Source organism: Lissotriton helveticus, chromosome 12, assembly GCF_964261635.1.
Source record: "Lissotriton helveticus chromosome 12, aLisHel1.1, whole genome shotgun sequence".
Classification (NCBI taxonomy): Eukaryota; Metazoa; Chordata; class Amphibia; order Caudata; family Salamandridae; genus Lissotriton; species Lissotriton helveticus.
This window is the reverse complement of record NC_136073.1, coordinates 869963581-869979857: the sequence shown is the minus strand read 5'-3', so window position 1 is coordinate 869979857 and position 16277 is coordinate 869963581. Positions and strand designations below refer to the sequence as shown.

At 43.9% G+C, this 16277-nt stretch overlaps 1 protein-coding gene across 1 annotated transcript in view; it reads left to right on the top strand.

The window, feature by feature from the left end:
* Positions 1-16277, top strand: part of INSR (insulin receptor) — a 305153-nt gene that overhangs the window by 245513 nt on the left and 43363 nt on the right. The window contains exons 7-10 of the mRNA XM_078670766.1: positions 2051-2177; positions 4126-4379; positions 6716-6883; positions 9594-9795. Of these exons, the coding sequence (XP_078526892.1) occupies positions 2051-2177; positions 4126-4379; positions 6716-6883; positions 9594-9795 (751 nt within the window). The remainder of the gene's footprint in view (positions 1-2050; positions 2178-4125; positions 4380-6715; positions 6884-9593; positions 9796-16277) is intronic.

The following is a 16277-nucleotide window of genomic DNA, read 5'->3' as shown; positions in this document are numbered from 1 at the left end:
GATAACAGAGCCCCACCTAAGTCCTTTGAAGGAGCTTTGAGTTACTTTGGAGCTTTGTTCAATAACTCTAAACATCCTGCTAATCTTATAAATCAAGCATTAACAAAACAATTTAAAGACAAATAAATAATCCAAGCTATCAACATACAAGCTTTTCAGTTCCAGTAGAAGCTGGCTGTGCTGTGAAGATTGTCAACTTGTCAGTCATTGGCTCCGACGGTGTGTCAATCACCCAGTACTAGACGTCCAGCCCGCACAGGGCCGTATTACCCACTACAGGTCACTTCGCCTGCATGTAGTACTAAAGTCAATGTGCGAATTTTGGAAAGTGAGTGTAACACACTTGAAGCGAGGCAAGAGCTGTGTGTAGGCATGGGAGCTGCTCCAGTCTGTCGGGAGCTTCCTCTCAACCCCTCGCAAATGTCATAATCAGGAAATATGTCTTGTATCTTGAAAAGGACTAACCTGGGAAGACACATATCTTGTGACCCCTGAAAGTTGTCAAGACTGTTTTGCACGAGGTTCCAGTAATGTTCTTTTGTCAAGTGGCTGCATTTGAGATATTACTACTGCTAAGGACCAAAATACCGACTCGTGAACCTGTCTATGCCCAATATCTTATTTTTTATCTTCCTAAATATGGATGGTTTTCAATGCCAGTTCACCAGTTTTATTTTATTAAAGACTTTTAGGTTGTGATAATTGGAACTGCGGTTCACATATGTAAAGTGATTTGCCTAGGGTCACACAGTACATTGTTGTGGAGAGGCTGGGATTCCTAACCAGGTCTTCTAGTTCTGCAGCCAAACCCCACAGCACCACTCCTCCCACACTGTTGCCTGTTCACTTGCTCACCTGTAACTGAAACAAGCTGTCGGTGGCTTTTGTTACACCAGGTGGGGAGCTGGTGATTTACGCAGGCTGCGTAGTTGACACACCAGAGCTAGGCAGCTTTGGGGAAGTCTTGACTGACACAGACTGCTCGAGGTGGTTCCAAGGGCCTCCGTCCCTTGGTCTCGCTCCAGAAGTCGCGTGTTCGTTTTTCGAAGCCTGTTTACTGCAGAGTCGCATAGTTATACTTTACAACACTGTTGTTGTAGTTTTACATGTGTCACCAGTTTAAATGATTTACAGGATTGTCTGCCCACAAAGCAATATTAACTAAACACGATAGGTTGGCTCGAGCAAAGAGTACTGTGTCGCCACACGCTTTGTAATGTTGTGTACCTCCCACCACAGCTGATGTTCTGCTTATGTGCACTTCCAACTCATACATTTAATCAAAATACTTTTCACTGGGCTAATTCCATAGCAATTCTCCCAAAAATTGCTGCCAGTTTCGTACTTTTTTTGCACCCCATACAAAATCATCTGAAATGCTATACTTGAACTTTTATGTCTTTTAATATTCTTTGTGTATCCTTCCCCTCCGTGCTTTCTTAAATGAACAGTACTGTCTTCTGTTTGCTGCTCATATCTTTCATTCATGTCCCCTCCTACACCAGTATCTTTTTTATTTCTTGCTACTGCCTGTTTATTGTTTTGCATCCTTCCTTTACCTTTCTGTTTGTGTCTTTTTTGTTTTGTACCCCTCTTGTTGATACTCCTTTTACTAATGTAGACCCCCAACCTCTGGTATCAAATCTCCTTGTTATGTTCTTTTTTCTCCTTTCTTGCCTTGCATCCACCATTCGTGACCCGCTGCTTTGTCTCTTTGTGTTACCTTCTGGTCATACCTATTTTCTCCTCCTATGTCTTCTCGCCTCTCCCTGTTGTACCATGCCCATGCTAAAACCTTCATCAGAACTGAGGGTCTCTGTATCACGACTGTAGGTGTGGTGGAGATCAAATCGCACTTTCAGCAGGCATTGAGGTTTTAGCTGGCTGAGACCAGAGAGGACTAGCAATGGTTTCGACTCTTACTCTAAACCCGCCTAAGATCCTGCGATATCGAAGGATTTAAAAGGGGAAAAAATCCTATCTTCTGTGCCTTTGTGGCCATGGGCTCAGTTGTACTTCTACAGATGTAACTCTTTGTTTCTCCCCCCAGGTGAAGATGAGGAGCTGAAGTTCACCTCCATAAGAACCTCTTTCGACAAGGTCATGTTGAGGTGGAGCCCTTACTGGCCTTCCGACTATCGCGACCTGCTGGGATTCATGCTCTTCTACAAGGAAGCGTAAGTGAGCGTCTGGGTTCGACCACGTGCCATCTGTGGAAGCTTTTTTGTAAGTTTCCATCATCACAGATGTGACACGTATACAGTGCGCACACTCGAACGAGCTTGACCTGGAAAAGCTTAGCAATTAGAACCAATCTCAGCAACGAAGCGTTCAAAGAGGATATGTAATACTGCTTACTACTTAACATTAAGGCCTTGAATGCTCTCTTTGACTGACACTCTTCTTGCGATCTTATGCCCACCTACATCGTTACAGATAACATCTCTGGACCGCTGATGTTCTTGTAAGAAGTAGATGTAAAGTCATTCTTTCATTTGGGATGTTATCACCCATTATGTTTCCATTTTCTTTGTTTCTAGCTACTGTCATTAGGTACTGTATGCTCTTTGTTGATATGGTTTGTGCTGCAAATCTTTTCAAAACTACCATACGGGATCCCGTCTGCAGCTTGCCAGAAAGCTTTAGCACATGGGCAGTAGTGTGGTCCCTCACATTCTTGACCCACATTAGCAGTCTGGGCAGACTTGCAGGTTCCAGCACTTGGAGTGATCAATATTTGAATACTAATTTTTTATTTTTCCCTTCAACACCCTCCCCACTTGCCTTACCTTCCCAACTTTCTCGCTCTTCACCCCTTGGGCACTTGCCCTTTCATAGCATGCCCGCCCCATAGGTTCTCCCTATTCTCATGTGGGTCCGGCATTTTCTTTGCCTTCTGCCTCTCCATGCATACTTTGAATCTTCTCCCCATAGTTGTTGGCACCCTCAGAAAAAGTGCCCCCTGTCGAGATGTAAGACAAAAGCTCCAATGACCGTCTGTGCAGGCGACTTTGCGCCCCTAGAAGAACGACTGCACATTTGAGGGTTGAGTGGTGCCCATTAAAGACGGGCATCACCAGTGCATGCTTGCACCATGTGGCAGTCTTCAAGACTTCACCCTAAAAAATATTTTTGCCATTTTTTTCTAGCTTTCAGAGATGCAGATCACCCTCAGAACAACTGGCTTCTGAAAGACACATTTCACACACAACTTGTAGCCGATTCCAGCTTTGTTACATTTTATCACTTAACAAAACAATTCATTTTTAAAGTATAGTTTCATTAGTTATTCCAATTTTTTTGGCCTTTGTCAAAAACAGGATAGTGCTTAGTTGCAAAAAAAGTATCAAAAGAAAAAAAAACTATTGATATTTTTGCTGGTTAACAAGACTATTTCTATTTCCCTATTTTGCATATTCTACTTCAAAGTAACCATAATTTTGCCTCATTTCCAAATTGTACTAAATGTAAAACAAGCAAAATTAGTATCCACTTTTCATTTTAATTAATAACAAGTATCAACTTGATTATTGCTTTGTTTTAACCTTTTTCTTCTACATTGCAAAATGTAATCCTCTTTTTATTACTTTTAACTAAATGTTAGTGAAGTAAAGAATGACTTTTGTTGACCGTTCACATTTATAACCACTGTTCTGAAATCTCTTAATGGTGCTGGTATAATAAATGTTTGCTTCAATACTAGATTGTGTTGCTTCATATAAACAGAATTTCAGCCTTACAATTTGTTTAGGATTCTCCTTTTTCGATCAGTTTGTGATTCTACTTTTATGGCTATGCTCCTTATCCCTTTTAATCCTAGAAATTAGTTGTATGGAGTAAGTCACTTTAAGGAGACTGAAGGGAGTTATTTGAGATACGCCAAGCTTCTCATTGTTTTCTCCCGAGCATACTACTGACTTAATCACCACAACATTGCATCCTCTACAGTCACCCTACTTGTGTCTGTAATCCCATGCCACACCCCTGTCAATATTTCAGCTTTTGGCATGATAAATATTGTGTTTCTTGTATTGGTTAAGGAAACACCAGCCCCTCCTCTATGCACTATACCAAATAAATGACTGCTTTTCAGGCTCATATGCCCCTCTCCTCTTTTCTCAACAGCCCGAATGAAGACGTGACTGAGTTTGATGGACAGGACGCTTGCGGATCCAATAGCTGGACAGTGGTGGATATCGACCCACCAGCGCGTACCACTGACCCAAAGAGCACACAAGCCCAGCCTGGGTATTTAATGCGTAACTTGAAACCTTGGACACAGTACGCCATCTTTGTGAAAACACTGGTCACCCATTCTGACGAACGCAGGACGTATGGAGCGAAAAGCAAAATCATTTACATCCGGACCAATGAGACGGGTGAGCAGCCATTTACAATTGTGAATGTGCTTTTATGGGGTGCATGTTTCATTTGTTTTGGAACTGTTTTTGAAAGAGTGCTACTTGGACATACAGACTGCTACCTCAGGAGACTCCAGGACCAGGGTGCAAAGGAGGTGGGTATGTTAGATTCCATATAGGTACCATGATATAGGCTTCGGTAAAGATGTTTTTTTTTTTTTTGCAGAGTTTTATATAGCGCGAACTAGAACCGAACCGAATCAGTTATCAGAGCGCTTTACATAGCACCAGTTATGTTACATGAGGACACACTTTCATTTTAGGCACGGGGAGATTAAGTGATTTGCCCAGAATCACAGGGGGTTTTTGGCGTCGTTACCGAGACTCGAACCGAGTTCCCCAGGTCCGAGGTCGAGCGCCTTAGCCGTTAGGCCAACCCCTCTCCCCTGATGTTACCCATCACCGATATTCTCTCCCTACATTACACTTGTCACGATTTACAAGGACTGACCTTTTACCTAGATATTACACTGCATTCGGAACGCAGGTTTCCCCTAATTCGAAATCTCATGCATTATGAATGAGGATTCTTGGAAGCACAGCAGGACTACCATCTCCTGTATAAAATCTATGTATAAAGTTCATACCTGACGTCATCCTTAGGCCAACACAGTAATACAGCAAGGTGGGACCCCTGGGGAGACCTATGGGTATAAATATATCTGATCTTGCTAAGATAGTTAGAGGAGGCCGAGACTTCCCGGCCGACACACGGACCAGAGATGCTGCGGTTCCTGCATGCAGATACTACAGCTCGCAGTGGTCTAACATCCCTCGCGGGGTGTCCAACTCGAGACCAGGACGGGGTCTCACATTTCACCTAATGGGGTTGACTAAATCCTAGACAAACTCTTGGCTTAACACCTACACCCATGCTAGGTACACTCGGGTACATCTAGTTAGGGAGGCATCGTAGGAGTATGCATCTTTTATCATGTGTTTTATATACTTGACTGTATTCATGATTATAGCAAGATGGTAGAACGATACCATCCATTTACCTTTATAGTACTGTTAATCATTTATATCTTATACTGTCTAAAGGTTGTTGCAGCACATCTATTCTACAACAGAATAACAACTGTTGAATAAATGCTTATTTAAAACGACTAGCCTGTTTATTCAGTGTATCTCTCTGAGACAGACTAAGTAAGCACGAGTGACAGAGCGAAAGGTAGGATTTTGTTTCCACCGTCCTGGGGGATCAGGGTTGTCATATTCAATGGTTGCCAAGAACTATTTTCTCCTTGGTAAGAGGAGATTCTAGTGGCACAGGGAGCTAGTTGGTACAAAAGGGCCAACATAGCCGGTAGGCGTTCGTCTGACACCAATCCTACAGTGCATGTTGTCTAAACACGCAGATCCTGTATACTTTTAATAGGAACTACACAACAGGTAGAATGGCTGTGCAACCGGTTGGACATCTTCTGAGTTCTCTTTGCATTTCCTCCGTATCACTTAGCTGCTTTGGTAACGGCTCAGTCGGCATGCATTCAATGACCGATCATTTTAGCTTGCTTAGGACCGGGGCAGATTCAGGCCTACATCAGTAGGGTGTCACCGGCCCTTGTAATGCCAATTATATTGAAGCCACTGTTGGTAATAGCTGTTATTTACACCTACACCCTAACTCTGCTTCATGATCCTCTCACACCGACCCCCTTGTTTAGCTGACATGGCCATCCGCAGCCCTAGCTCTGTATTCGTCAGGAGTCCGTACAAGAACACACACCCCTGGTGGAGAGTGTTTGTTTAAGTTGTGGTGAAAGTTAAGCTGTTGCGACCTAGCAAGATGTTTGTGGTGTTGTGGGTGCGAGGGGTGTGCTTGTTGCATCTTGTAGTGCTCCGACGGTACTTTGCTGCCTTAAGGTATAAATCCATTTGTTCCTCCGTCATATATCTGTAGGTCAGTCATATCCCTACGATTAGATATCAATGAAGAGCTAAAAGTATCCCACGAGAGCTGCTCCCATCCCTCCAGGTCATCAGTGCTCTTATCCCATTGCATAGAAACCCTGCAAGGAAATCTCCATTCAAGAAATCTGTCCCAGGGCTTTACAAACTTTGTGTCGATGGAGTACAACTTTGAAACAACATTTGCACCGATAAACCTATGAATAAAGATAATTCTAACAGTCCAGAACGTGCACAAAATCAATTTTTGCTTTGCTCGGCACAAATTATGCTTGTGACACTGATTGAAAATTGTATTTCACCCATGCATAGTTTGTGCATTGATGTTGCTTGAAATCTTTAACTATTTCTACAAATTCAATTTTCCTTTTGCTTTGCAGTTCCGTCCGTTCCAATAGATCCCATATCAATTTCCAATTCTTCCTCGGAAATAATTTTGAAATGGAAGTCGCCCTCCGAGCCGAACGGTAACGTGACCTACTACCTGGTGTACTGGTATCAACAGCTCGAGGACAGCGAGCTGTACGAGCTCGACTACTGTCACAAAGGTGAGTGTTTACCTGCTCTAGATTTTGTGCAAATAAGGTTTACACTAGGATGGTGCAGTGCCTGGCATCTGATGTTGGTGAAGAGAAATTCAGTTTTTTTTGTATTCATAATATGAACTAGAGCGGCATCCCATACAGAACTATATCATTTGAACTCTGAAGAAAAACCAAGGGCTCAGTCTAACCTCTTCTCCAGTATTTATTTTCATCATAATGTTTTAATCCCAGATTAACCATCAGTCAACAGATCCTCCAATCCTTGGAGGATGCATTTGCTAAAGTTCATGGTTTAAAAACAAGTCTCATTACACTAGTGAAAATATTGTTGGGCCTGAAAAATATTTTGCTGTTTGTTGTCGCAATATCTAATCCTTCATGTAGTTCCAGGTTTGGAGTATTTGATGAGAGCTGTAGACATTGTGAGTGTAAAGCCCAGGGACATATACACAAGAACACAAAACAACTGAAACCTTCTGTGTATACAAAATGCAAAACAGGCAGATGTTGGCGTTGATGCAAAATCATGAAAATCTCCTTCTGTACAGTGTCTGAGAGGCAGGGTTAGAACTTCTCTTACAGTACCAGGAGGCAATTCTTTAAGGGAACCTTGAATTGCTGGATGGAGGGGCCATTTCTGATCACAGGATGGAAAAGAGTTTGAGTGACCGGAGTCAAGTGGGTCAAAAGACTATAATCTTGATGGAGTTTGGGTGTTTTGGGCGAGATATGAAGGTTCTGATTGTTCGATCATTGGTTGGGGTGAGACTGTAGCACATTGGCGTGGAAGAAGGGCAATCAGTTGCTAAGGCATGCCACAACATGCAAGACCCCTCTTTGAATTAACACATTGCTTATGCTGTCTACCACTTTTCATGTGCTTTAAGATGCTGCCCCCCCTCCTTCCAGGTTGGCAGAGTAGATTTATCCCAGTACTGAGCATCTGTGTTACAGATCTGTGCAGTACGGTGCATTATTCTGTCATTTAATCAGAACAAACGAAGACTACGCGGGAATGTCACACATAACCAAACTGAAAACTTGGCCGCTATGTCCATCTGTCAATGTAGCCAAGAATTGTTGTAAATATACAAATTCTTAATGAGAAATTGTTGTTCAGACTACATCATCAGTGACCAGCAGCGCCTCTTGAGTACGACAGGCTGGCGAGTGGCTGTCCACTGCGAACTAGGTTTCTGCTATCCATTTCTTTCTAGTGTGATACACTATAGCGTCTGGTTTTTGTTGACTAGTGGTGGGATGGTAAGTTGGTCTGACGGGGTGGAGGAGTGAGAGGGACCATAGGGTCGCAAAGGGAGGTGGGGTCTAAAAAAATTAAAAAACGTACCTTCAGCCGGCCGCGCCGTGCTCCTCTGCTCTTCCTTTTCGGCACAGGCTCCGAGAATTCCCTGAGACCAATCCTGAAGCTGCTCTCACATGAGAGCAGCTTGAGGATTGGCCTGAGTGCACTCGATTAGCGCTCCAGGACAGACTGGGAGCCTGTGCCTGCTCTCTCCAGCAATGCAGCTGGGGTTGGAAAGAGCTGTCAATGCCCATGATGGTTTGGCCTGCCTGAGACGGCCAGCCAAACCATCATGCGCAGTGAAGGAAGTGCACATACCACCCCCCTCAGTGCTGTCACCCTCCAGGGCCCGCCCTCAAGACTCAACAGGAGTTTTTTGGTGGCGGGTTGCGACGCTTCTCCACCATAGCCGGTGAGCCGCCACTGGTGATACTGTTAGTCAATATCATGTTTTTTACACATCTTTGAGGCGTCATAGGGTGGTGTCCACTTGACAAATTTCTTTTCAGGCTCTGGCCCTGGTATACCAGTGTTTAGTGAAGCAACTCGCCTCATCGTACTACTGCTGGTGGACTAGGATAAGGCAGGCCACGACTGTGCCCCAGTGTCCCCCTGGGATGATAGACACAGAGTTGCATAAATAAGAGCCCTCTCACACTCTCTGCCACAATGATAAATGGTAATAAAAATACAAGGGCGTCCGCTGGCTCAACCGTGATCTGCTTTATTGTCCACCAGCGTCTGGGTGGGGAAGTTGATTAGTCTTTTCTTTGGTTTTGTCCTGGTCACCTATGTGTGCATGTTGACGTATGGTATGCCAGGCAGTTCCGGTGTGTGTGCGCAGTGCTTTGTGGTTGTCTTCTGTGTAAAGTTGGGAGTGTGGTAGAAGTGTCCTGTCCTCAATGTTTTATTGTGTTTGTGCCTATGTGCCTATGGAGACAAGACCCTGGTGGGTGCTGCCTGGCTCCTCTCGAATGTAGTGGTGGGTAGATCTGAAGAACTGTAGCTTTGGTGTGAAGGAGGTGGCTGTGTCCTTCTGATACACTACACCCTGAAAGAAATCTTCACCGACCTTCCCTTCTTACAATCTGTTCAGCAACCACTTTGAATCTTCACATCTCCAGTTATTGCTTCTTCTGAAACAAATTCGTTGCAGTGGCTTATCTTGTGTTCTTCTCAGTTTGCAACCACTTTGACACCTTGTAAACGGCCCAAACAGCTTCAGAGCCATGGTGTTTTTCTTGTCTGGTGTAATTGATGGTCTAATTTTTCATCTGATGTGAGATGAACGCTGATGGTAGCCCCTTTCCCCGAGATAGACCCAAGAAAGCAGCTATTACTAGTTCAGAACAATGACTGGATTTGACCTTTTTTGTCTATTTGATCAGTTTACTTTTATTTTCTCACCAGGGTTAAAAGTGCCTTCCAGGGTATGGTCTCCCGACAAAGAGCCAGAGGATCCCCACAAAAACAATCGGAGCGAAAGCGAAGATTGTCATTCCGAGTGCTGCGCGTGTCCCAAAACAGAGTTACAGATACAGAAGGAGCAGGAAGATTCGCGCTTCCGGAAAGCATTTGAGAATTACCTTCACAATGTGGTGTTCATTCCTAGGTAGGCAACCTGGAGTCTCCTCTCTATTGCATCACCCCTTGTTTCATTTCAGACGATTCTACAACTTCAAGGTATTTGGTTTGAGAAGGTCGAAGGAATACAGAATAATAGTAAACGTTCTCTAGAGGGCTTGTTGCTTAGCCGCCTTCTGCCCGAAGAAGGGTTTGAGCCCATTGTTGGTATGTAAGCAAATGTACCATCTTAGGCAACCACAGCTGTGGCCACCTCATAGTAACTCACAATTAGAAGGTGTCCTTCAGTCTTCTGATGTTCTTGAGGGGTAGGCCCAAAACTCCTTTCTGCCCAGGTTCTGAGACTTAGGTTGGGAACACCAGAAAAACAGAGCCTTCGATTAACTAAATCACGCTCTCCGGCCTTGTCTGTGTTTGCCAACCAAGCCACCATTGCCCCCAATCCATCAATGACCTTGCGGATTATCATGGTAAAGGACACTTGAGGGTTTTCATATTTCCTCCTGCCCAGATTCTAAAACCTCTTGACATCACAGCTTTCCAACTCTGGTCCTCGGAGACTGCAGTCACGCCATGTTTTCCGGCTACACAAAGACTGTGTTAAGGATTCCAATTTACATTTATACACGCAAGAGGGTCTCTTACTGGGATATCATGAAAATCTGGCACGGCCCTTAAATTTGAGAACCATCCGGGGAATCACCTGCTTCACGTTACAGTAGAGATAAATTGCACATATCCGGAATACCGTAGAATGCTAAATTAAATTACTTGCAGTGAGCCAGAGAACTCCAAATTGTTAATATTATGTGTACTCCTAAGGTGAAAGATAAAACATGGAAATTAAGTATTAGTGTTACTCTCTGTGTGAATGGAAAGCTAACAGGAAATGTTGGAGGAAGGTAAATGAATGTTAGTGGCGTTTTCCAACAAAATTGTTATTTCATAAATGTTTCTTCCACCATGTGGGGTCAAGGGAGAGATGGTAACAGAAACAATGCTATGGTATGGCAACACATTTTGTAGAGTTACTGATTTCGACGTACTCTTAGGAGCAGGCCTACACCTTGGAGGTACGTCTGAGTGCCCAGACCACGAATATCCCATCGCGTAGCCTTTTCCCCATGTATTGCGTTACCTCGTCACCTTTGTAAGTCAGACTGTTTCTAAAATTGTGGGTTTTGTTGCTGCTCATCATTATTGCTTTAAGAAAAGCCCCATTCTACCCTAAATATCTTTTTTTTTACTGCAACAAATTATCAGTTTGTTGTTTTTATTTCATTTATGGATAGCAGGACCAGATGAACAATTTGCTACTGTGCAAGACTGTGGTTAGGCTGTATTTATATTGTTTTTTACAACTGAGGGGTGGGCTCAGTGAACCTGGGCTATGATGTACAATTGCTGGAAATGTTCAGAGCGCCTCCAGCACATTAATAAAATGGCTGAGTGACCTGAGTTGTGAAGGAAGCTCAGCAAGAAAGATGCAGAAGATGAAGAACCTATTTGACGAGTCGCAAGCGACGCATGGCACGGGCACGCCCCAAGTTGTTGCAAGAAACAGTAGTAAGCAGGAGTGTTCTTTGGCAATCTTGGGGAAAAGGTGGAGATGTATTGCTCCCAGACTCATGGGTAGAGATTGAAACATAAATGTTTCATAAGAGGTAATCTCTGCAACCACTGACACAACATATTGTTTCCCCGAGTGTCTTCTGCCATAAAATGGTCATCATCGAAACCCATCTCTGACATTGGTAGCTCTGCTCCCGCCTGGCCGAGGACCCATGGAAAAAAGTACTCTTCGATGTCTGGCGAAATGTGTTCCCCAGGTTCCTCCCCCAACGACCTCATCATGAAACCTAGCGCCCCTAGAGTAGAGGGCTGAAGTTTTCCCCGCAGATCGCTAGTTCACAGATGAGCCAGAAAATTCATCAAAAATGGAGGCCACATATGTGAGCATTGTTGGCTTAAAGGCAGCGTCATAATGAGGCCTATCGACACCACCTCCTGTTGAAACTAAAGGAAACTTTTTCTGATTCTCTCAACTAAATGACAGGATAAGGCACAGCATTTCAGGACAAAAAATACTTTGATGTGCGAGTATCTAGTGTCTTAGTTGCTGTGCATTATTCTACCATCTAGTATTAGGGATTTGGAAACTTGTTGAAAGCATAAAGGTTTTCGATCAAAATGTGGAGTCTGTATTACTTGAAATGACATTGTCCGTAAGCCAACATCCTCCTTTTTGTGACCGCCATCTATGGATTCCATTTTATGTCATCGTATTCGGAAGTTAACACACGGTGAGAGATATAATATTAATACATTTTCTGTGAAGAAGGTTCTATCTCTCAACTGTGAAACTCCATTTAAAAAAATGCAAATGTAGTTTTAGAACAATTAGGCACTGGTGAATGAATTCTTGGACTCCCCTTCATAAATTGTCCTGCACTTGGTTGCGCCCTACACTTGTGCAAGATGGAAGTGGTGGTGTTTGAGCCTGCCCGCTGTGCTGTTTCACTGGGGTCCCCTAGCTGGAGCGTTCTTACCGGCACTTTGTTAACGTGGGTGAGATGACTCTTTCACTAGTCAAGCATATACCATCTCAAGCAAATTTCTGAGATAGGCTTTGGCAGAGGAATTTGAAACCTTAGTGCACCTTGGAAGTTGAATTTGTGGGATTCCTGCTTTTATTTTCCTCAAGTCACATTTTGAACTAGAGCTTTATTCTTCGGCTCCGTTCAAGAGGGCACGGTTGAAAGTGTTATCTTAGGACAATATAACTTGTTGTCTTGATATGGTAAAAGGTGTCTGTTAATGTGTGATTAAAGTAATGCATTTCTTCCAAGACTGGGGATTAAACTCAGTCTAAAGTCCAGTAGAGTGAGTTTGGTTAATTTTTTTCCTGCGATTTAGCAGTATACCTATGCTTGTTTAGGCTGTGTTAGTGATAATCGAGCATAGCTGAGATTCAGTTATCCAAAGAGGAAGCTCTGATGTTATGTTACATCATAAAATCTCAAACTATTTTTTTTTTACATGTCAGTTTTTCGCTGCTGGTCGGTTACGGACCTCCTTGTGATGTGTGCGTGCAGACATTACTGTTTACCCAAGTATTCACTGGGGCTTCAATCTTCTCAGCCCTGAGGAAGAAGCAGCAAACAGTGGTCCAAAGAACGAATAGAGTGAACACAATGATCTGTGTACTCCTGTGCCTAGGTTGTGTTCCAGTTTGTGTTTGTATTTTACCCAGACACCTGGAAATGTCCCCCAGTGCCATATTAATGCTACAACATACTGGTATCTCCGAGTCCATCGTCCCTGTCCACCATCCCTACTGCTATCTCGGGCCCATGTTCCCTGTCCACCAATCCCTAAAGCTGTCCCTGGTGTTGCAAAATATATATATGAATATCCATACAAATTCATGTGTATGCACTTCAAAAGATATCATGATTAGATATTTCGCATTAACTTGAGGCCTGGAGCTCAAAAGGGCTTCCTATCTGACCTTGACTGGACAAGCTTCAACAAGCTATTCTGTACCCCCTTAGAGGTCACTTTGCTTGTCCTGACTACATGATATTTCTTATTCTGGTTGTGCAAGTTGCTTACACAGTGCCGAGCCAGCCTTTCTGGTCTGCCCATACCTGGCTGTTTATCATTTGCATGGTGCAGACATTGCGCATCCATGTTAGCCATAGTTGGCTTGGTGCCTTATTCTAGTTCCACTGACATGGCATTTCAAACTGTATATAACAGCTAGAAACTTGTCACTCTGGGAAGAAGCAGTCTGAGAGCCCCTAAGGTGGCAGATCTGACTTCTCCCTTGCTAATTAGCAATGATGCATGCTTTTGGTACCAATAAATACATTTCACTCAGTTTCAGTGCAAACCTGCTATGTCTGGTGGGTTTCATTCATTTGCTCCTGGGAGGGTGCCAGTATTTCCCCATCACCTGGGCTCCTGTTTCTTGTCCATCAATCCCTACTGCTGTAATCAGCTCCTTGTTTCATGCCTGCCAATATCTGTTGCTGTCTTTTGGTCCATATTTGCTGTCCACCAATACCAACTGCTGTGTCTTAGCCCATGTTTCCCATCCACCAATACCTACTGCTGTCTCTTAGCCCATGTTTCCCATCCACCAATACCTACTGCTGTCTCTTAGCCCATGTTTCCTATCCACCAATACCTACTGCTGTGCCTGGGTTCATGTTCCTGCCCACCACTATCTGCAGTCGCGGATTCCATGTTTCCGGTGTTGTCCATGGGTATCTCCTGATACTGTGCCCTGTCTTCCTTTAGTGTGTTTGTGCCCCACAGTGGTGGGCAATTATGTTTTTATAGATATTTCTAGTATCTGCTACCAGTCCTCCCAGGTCGGCTCCCCAACAGCTGCCATTAGCGCTTTTTAACTTAGGCTTTTAGCCACATGTTTTCTGGTGGCTGTTAATTAAGGGGTCTTGCAGTACAAAAATATTCTGGATTTGTGAAGCTTCAAAGTACGTGAGGACTTCCTACATGGCTGATTGCCATCACTTTCTTTTGATAATGCATCCTTCACTTGGTTGCAGTTTCCATCTTCGGCTCCTGTGCCATCGAGTCTATGCTATGATGTTCGCAACGGTGGTCAACATGCCGGCATGTGGTTATTGTTGTATTATCAATCGATGACTGCCATGTGCTCAGAACTGTTAGTTTTCTGCTTCAGGACGCTTAGAGCACACCATGTGATCTTCAGTAGAGGATTCTGTCTGAAAGAAGATACTGTTATCAAAGTAACATTTAGAAGTTACCTCTGGCTACCTGTAGGAGCAAGAGAGTAGTGTGACAATGTACAAAAGCCTAGTCTGTAAACAAAGACTTGGGGGGAATATTTACACATGGAAATATGGTAGAAAATGTGTTGTTTTCCGAAAAGAGCGAAAAGCATTACCCAATATCTGTGTCAAGCGTAAAGGCTTTCATGTTCACACTAATCTGAACCCACCAACCGGGCCACATTAAAGCACCCACAGTAAAAAAAGACCTGTTGAGAAGAGAAATACAGCTATTGAGAATACACCTGATGTTTGTGATTGAAAATTGAAATTCCACTTTGCTGCAGTTTCCAGGGAATTTCATTTCACACCAGGGCTACTTGGCATTTCGCCCAACAACGCTGTTTATGTCATGTAGCAAACTTATCATTTCACTTGCCTCAAAGATAAATATGTGGTTCCTTCAAAGCGGTGGATTTGTTTATTTTTACAGAACACAGCCCTCTGGAGCTGGCACTGTGGACGCTAGGTAGGTAGTACCGTAATTCTCCTCCTGGGAAGAATCAGAAATACTGCAAGCGTGCGGCTAGCGAATCACCAGCTCACCGCTACATGGGTGGCGGTCGCTCAACTCAATCCATTCGAGAGGGCACAGTGTGCTTCAACCACTAGTCTTTGTGCATGGTGTTTGCAGGTAGAGGCAGGCTTCTCCTTGCAGATACACTTGGCCTGGAGTGTTTGTGACCGGTTTGCAAGGCAAGAGGTAGCGGTGTCCCAGACTATGTAGTTCCACCCATGTGATGCAACCTTTGCAGATCTACAGCGTTGCACGTGCTGCAGAGGTCAGGTAGTCCAGGAGTAGTGAGGTAGGAAGGTATACACATGTAAATGCAAGATTAGTCTCCACGTGAATTCAATGGGTTTGGACCGCAGGCATGTGTTCGCATTAGACGGTTGGGCTGTAATTTGAAGTGCAATAAAAGTTAAATTTAGTGAGCATGATTTATTGTGGTAATTAATAACTTTCATCCTTTCTTCTGTAAGGACTTTCTGAAGTGTAAATGTTGAATCGTTCAGTGCTGCAGAGCTGGTGTATTGGTTTCCTTTGGCCCCCTGTAGTTAACCCTACAATAGGTTTCTGATGTAAACATAAATTCAGTGTTACCCACAGTGTACAGGAATGGGAGGGTGATGCCAGTATACTTGACCCAATGAGAATCTGTGATGTGGGATGCTGCTGGCAGGTCAAAGTGTACAAAGGGCAGCTCCTAATCCTGCTCTGTTAAAGGTAGCCACTCCTCGCCCCTGAAATCTTCATAGTTCTTCTGGTTTGAGGTGTTGGGTCGGTGACCGTAGCAGGACGCTTTCTGTTTTGTTGTAACTTAATTGTTGCCATTCCTTTTGCTTAACTACGTCTTTCCTACTGCTCAGCCAGGATGAGTGCTGGAGTGCTTGGTGGTGAATGGAATGTTTCCCTTCCGCATGGTGAATGGCCCTCCTGGTCCTTGCTTCGTAGCACAGTTCGTGATCATATTGGAGTTCAGGTATGGATAAAGTCGCCTTGCCAGCCCATCCACGATAAAAACTAGTGGTTGAAGCACGACTGCTGAATCATGGACTTTAATTCGGTTTACTAACCTGGATTGTTGCTAACCTTCACTGGGGCCAGAGCTGGCTTTGGTCTAATCATTTTGTCTGAGTGGTATCGGCTCATTCCCCAGCAACAGAACTGCTACATCTTATTACGCAT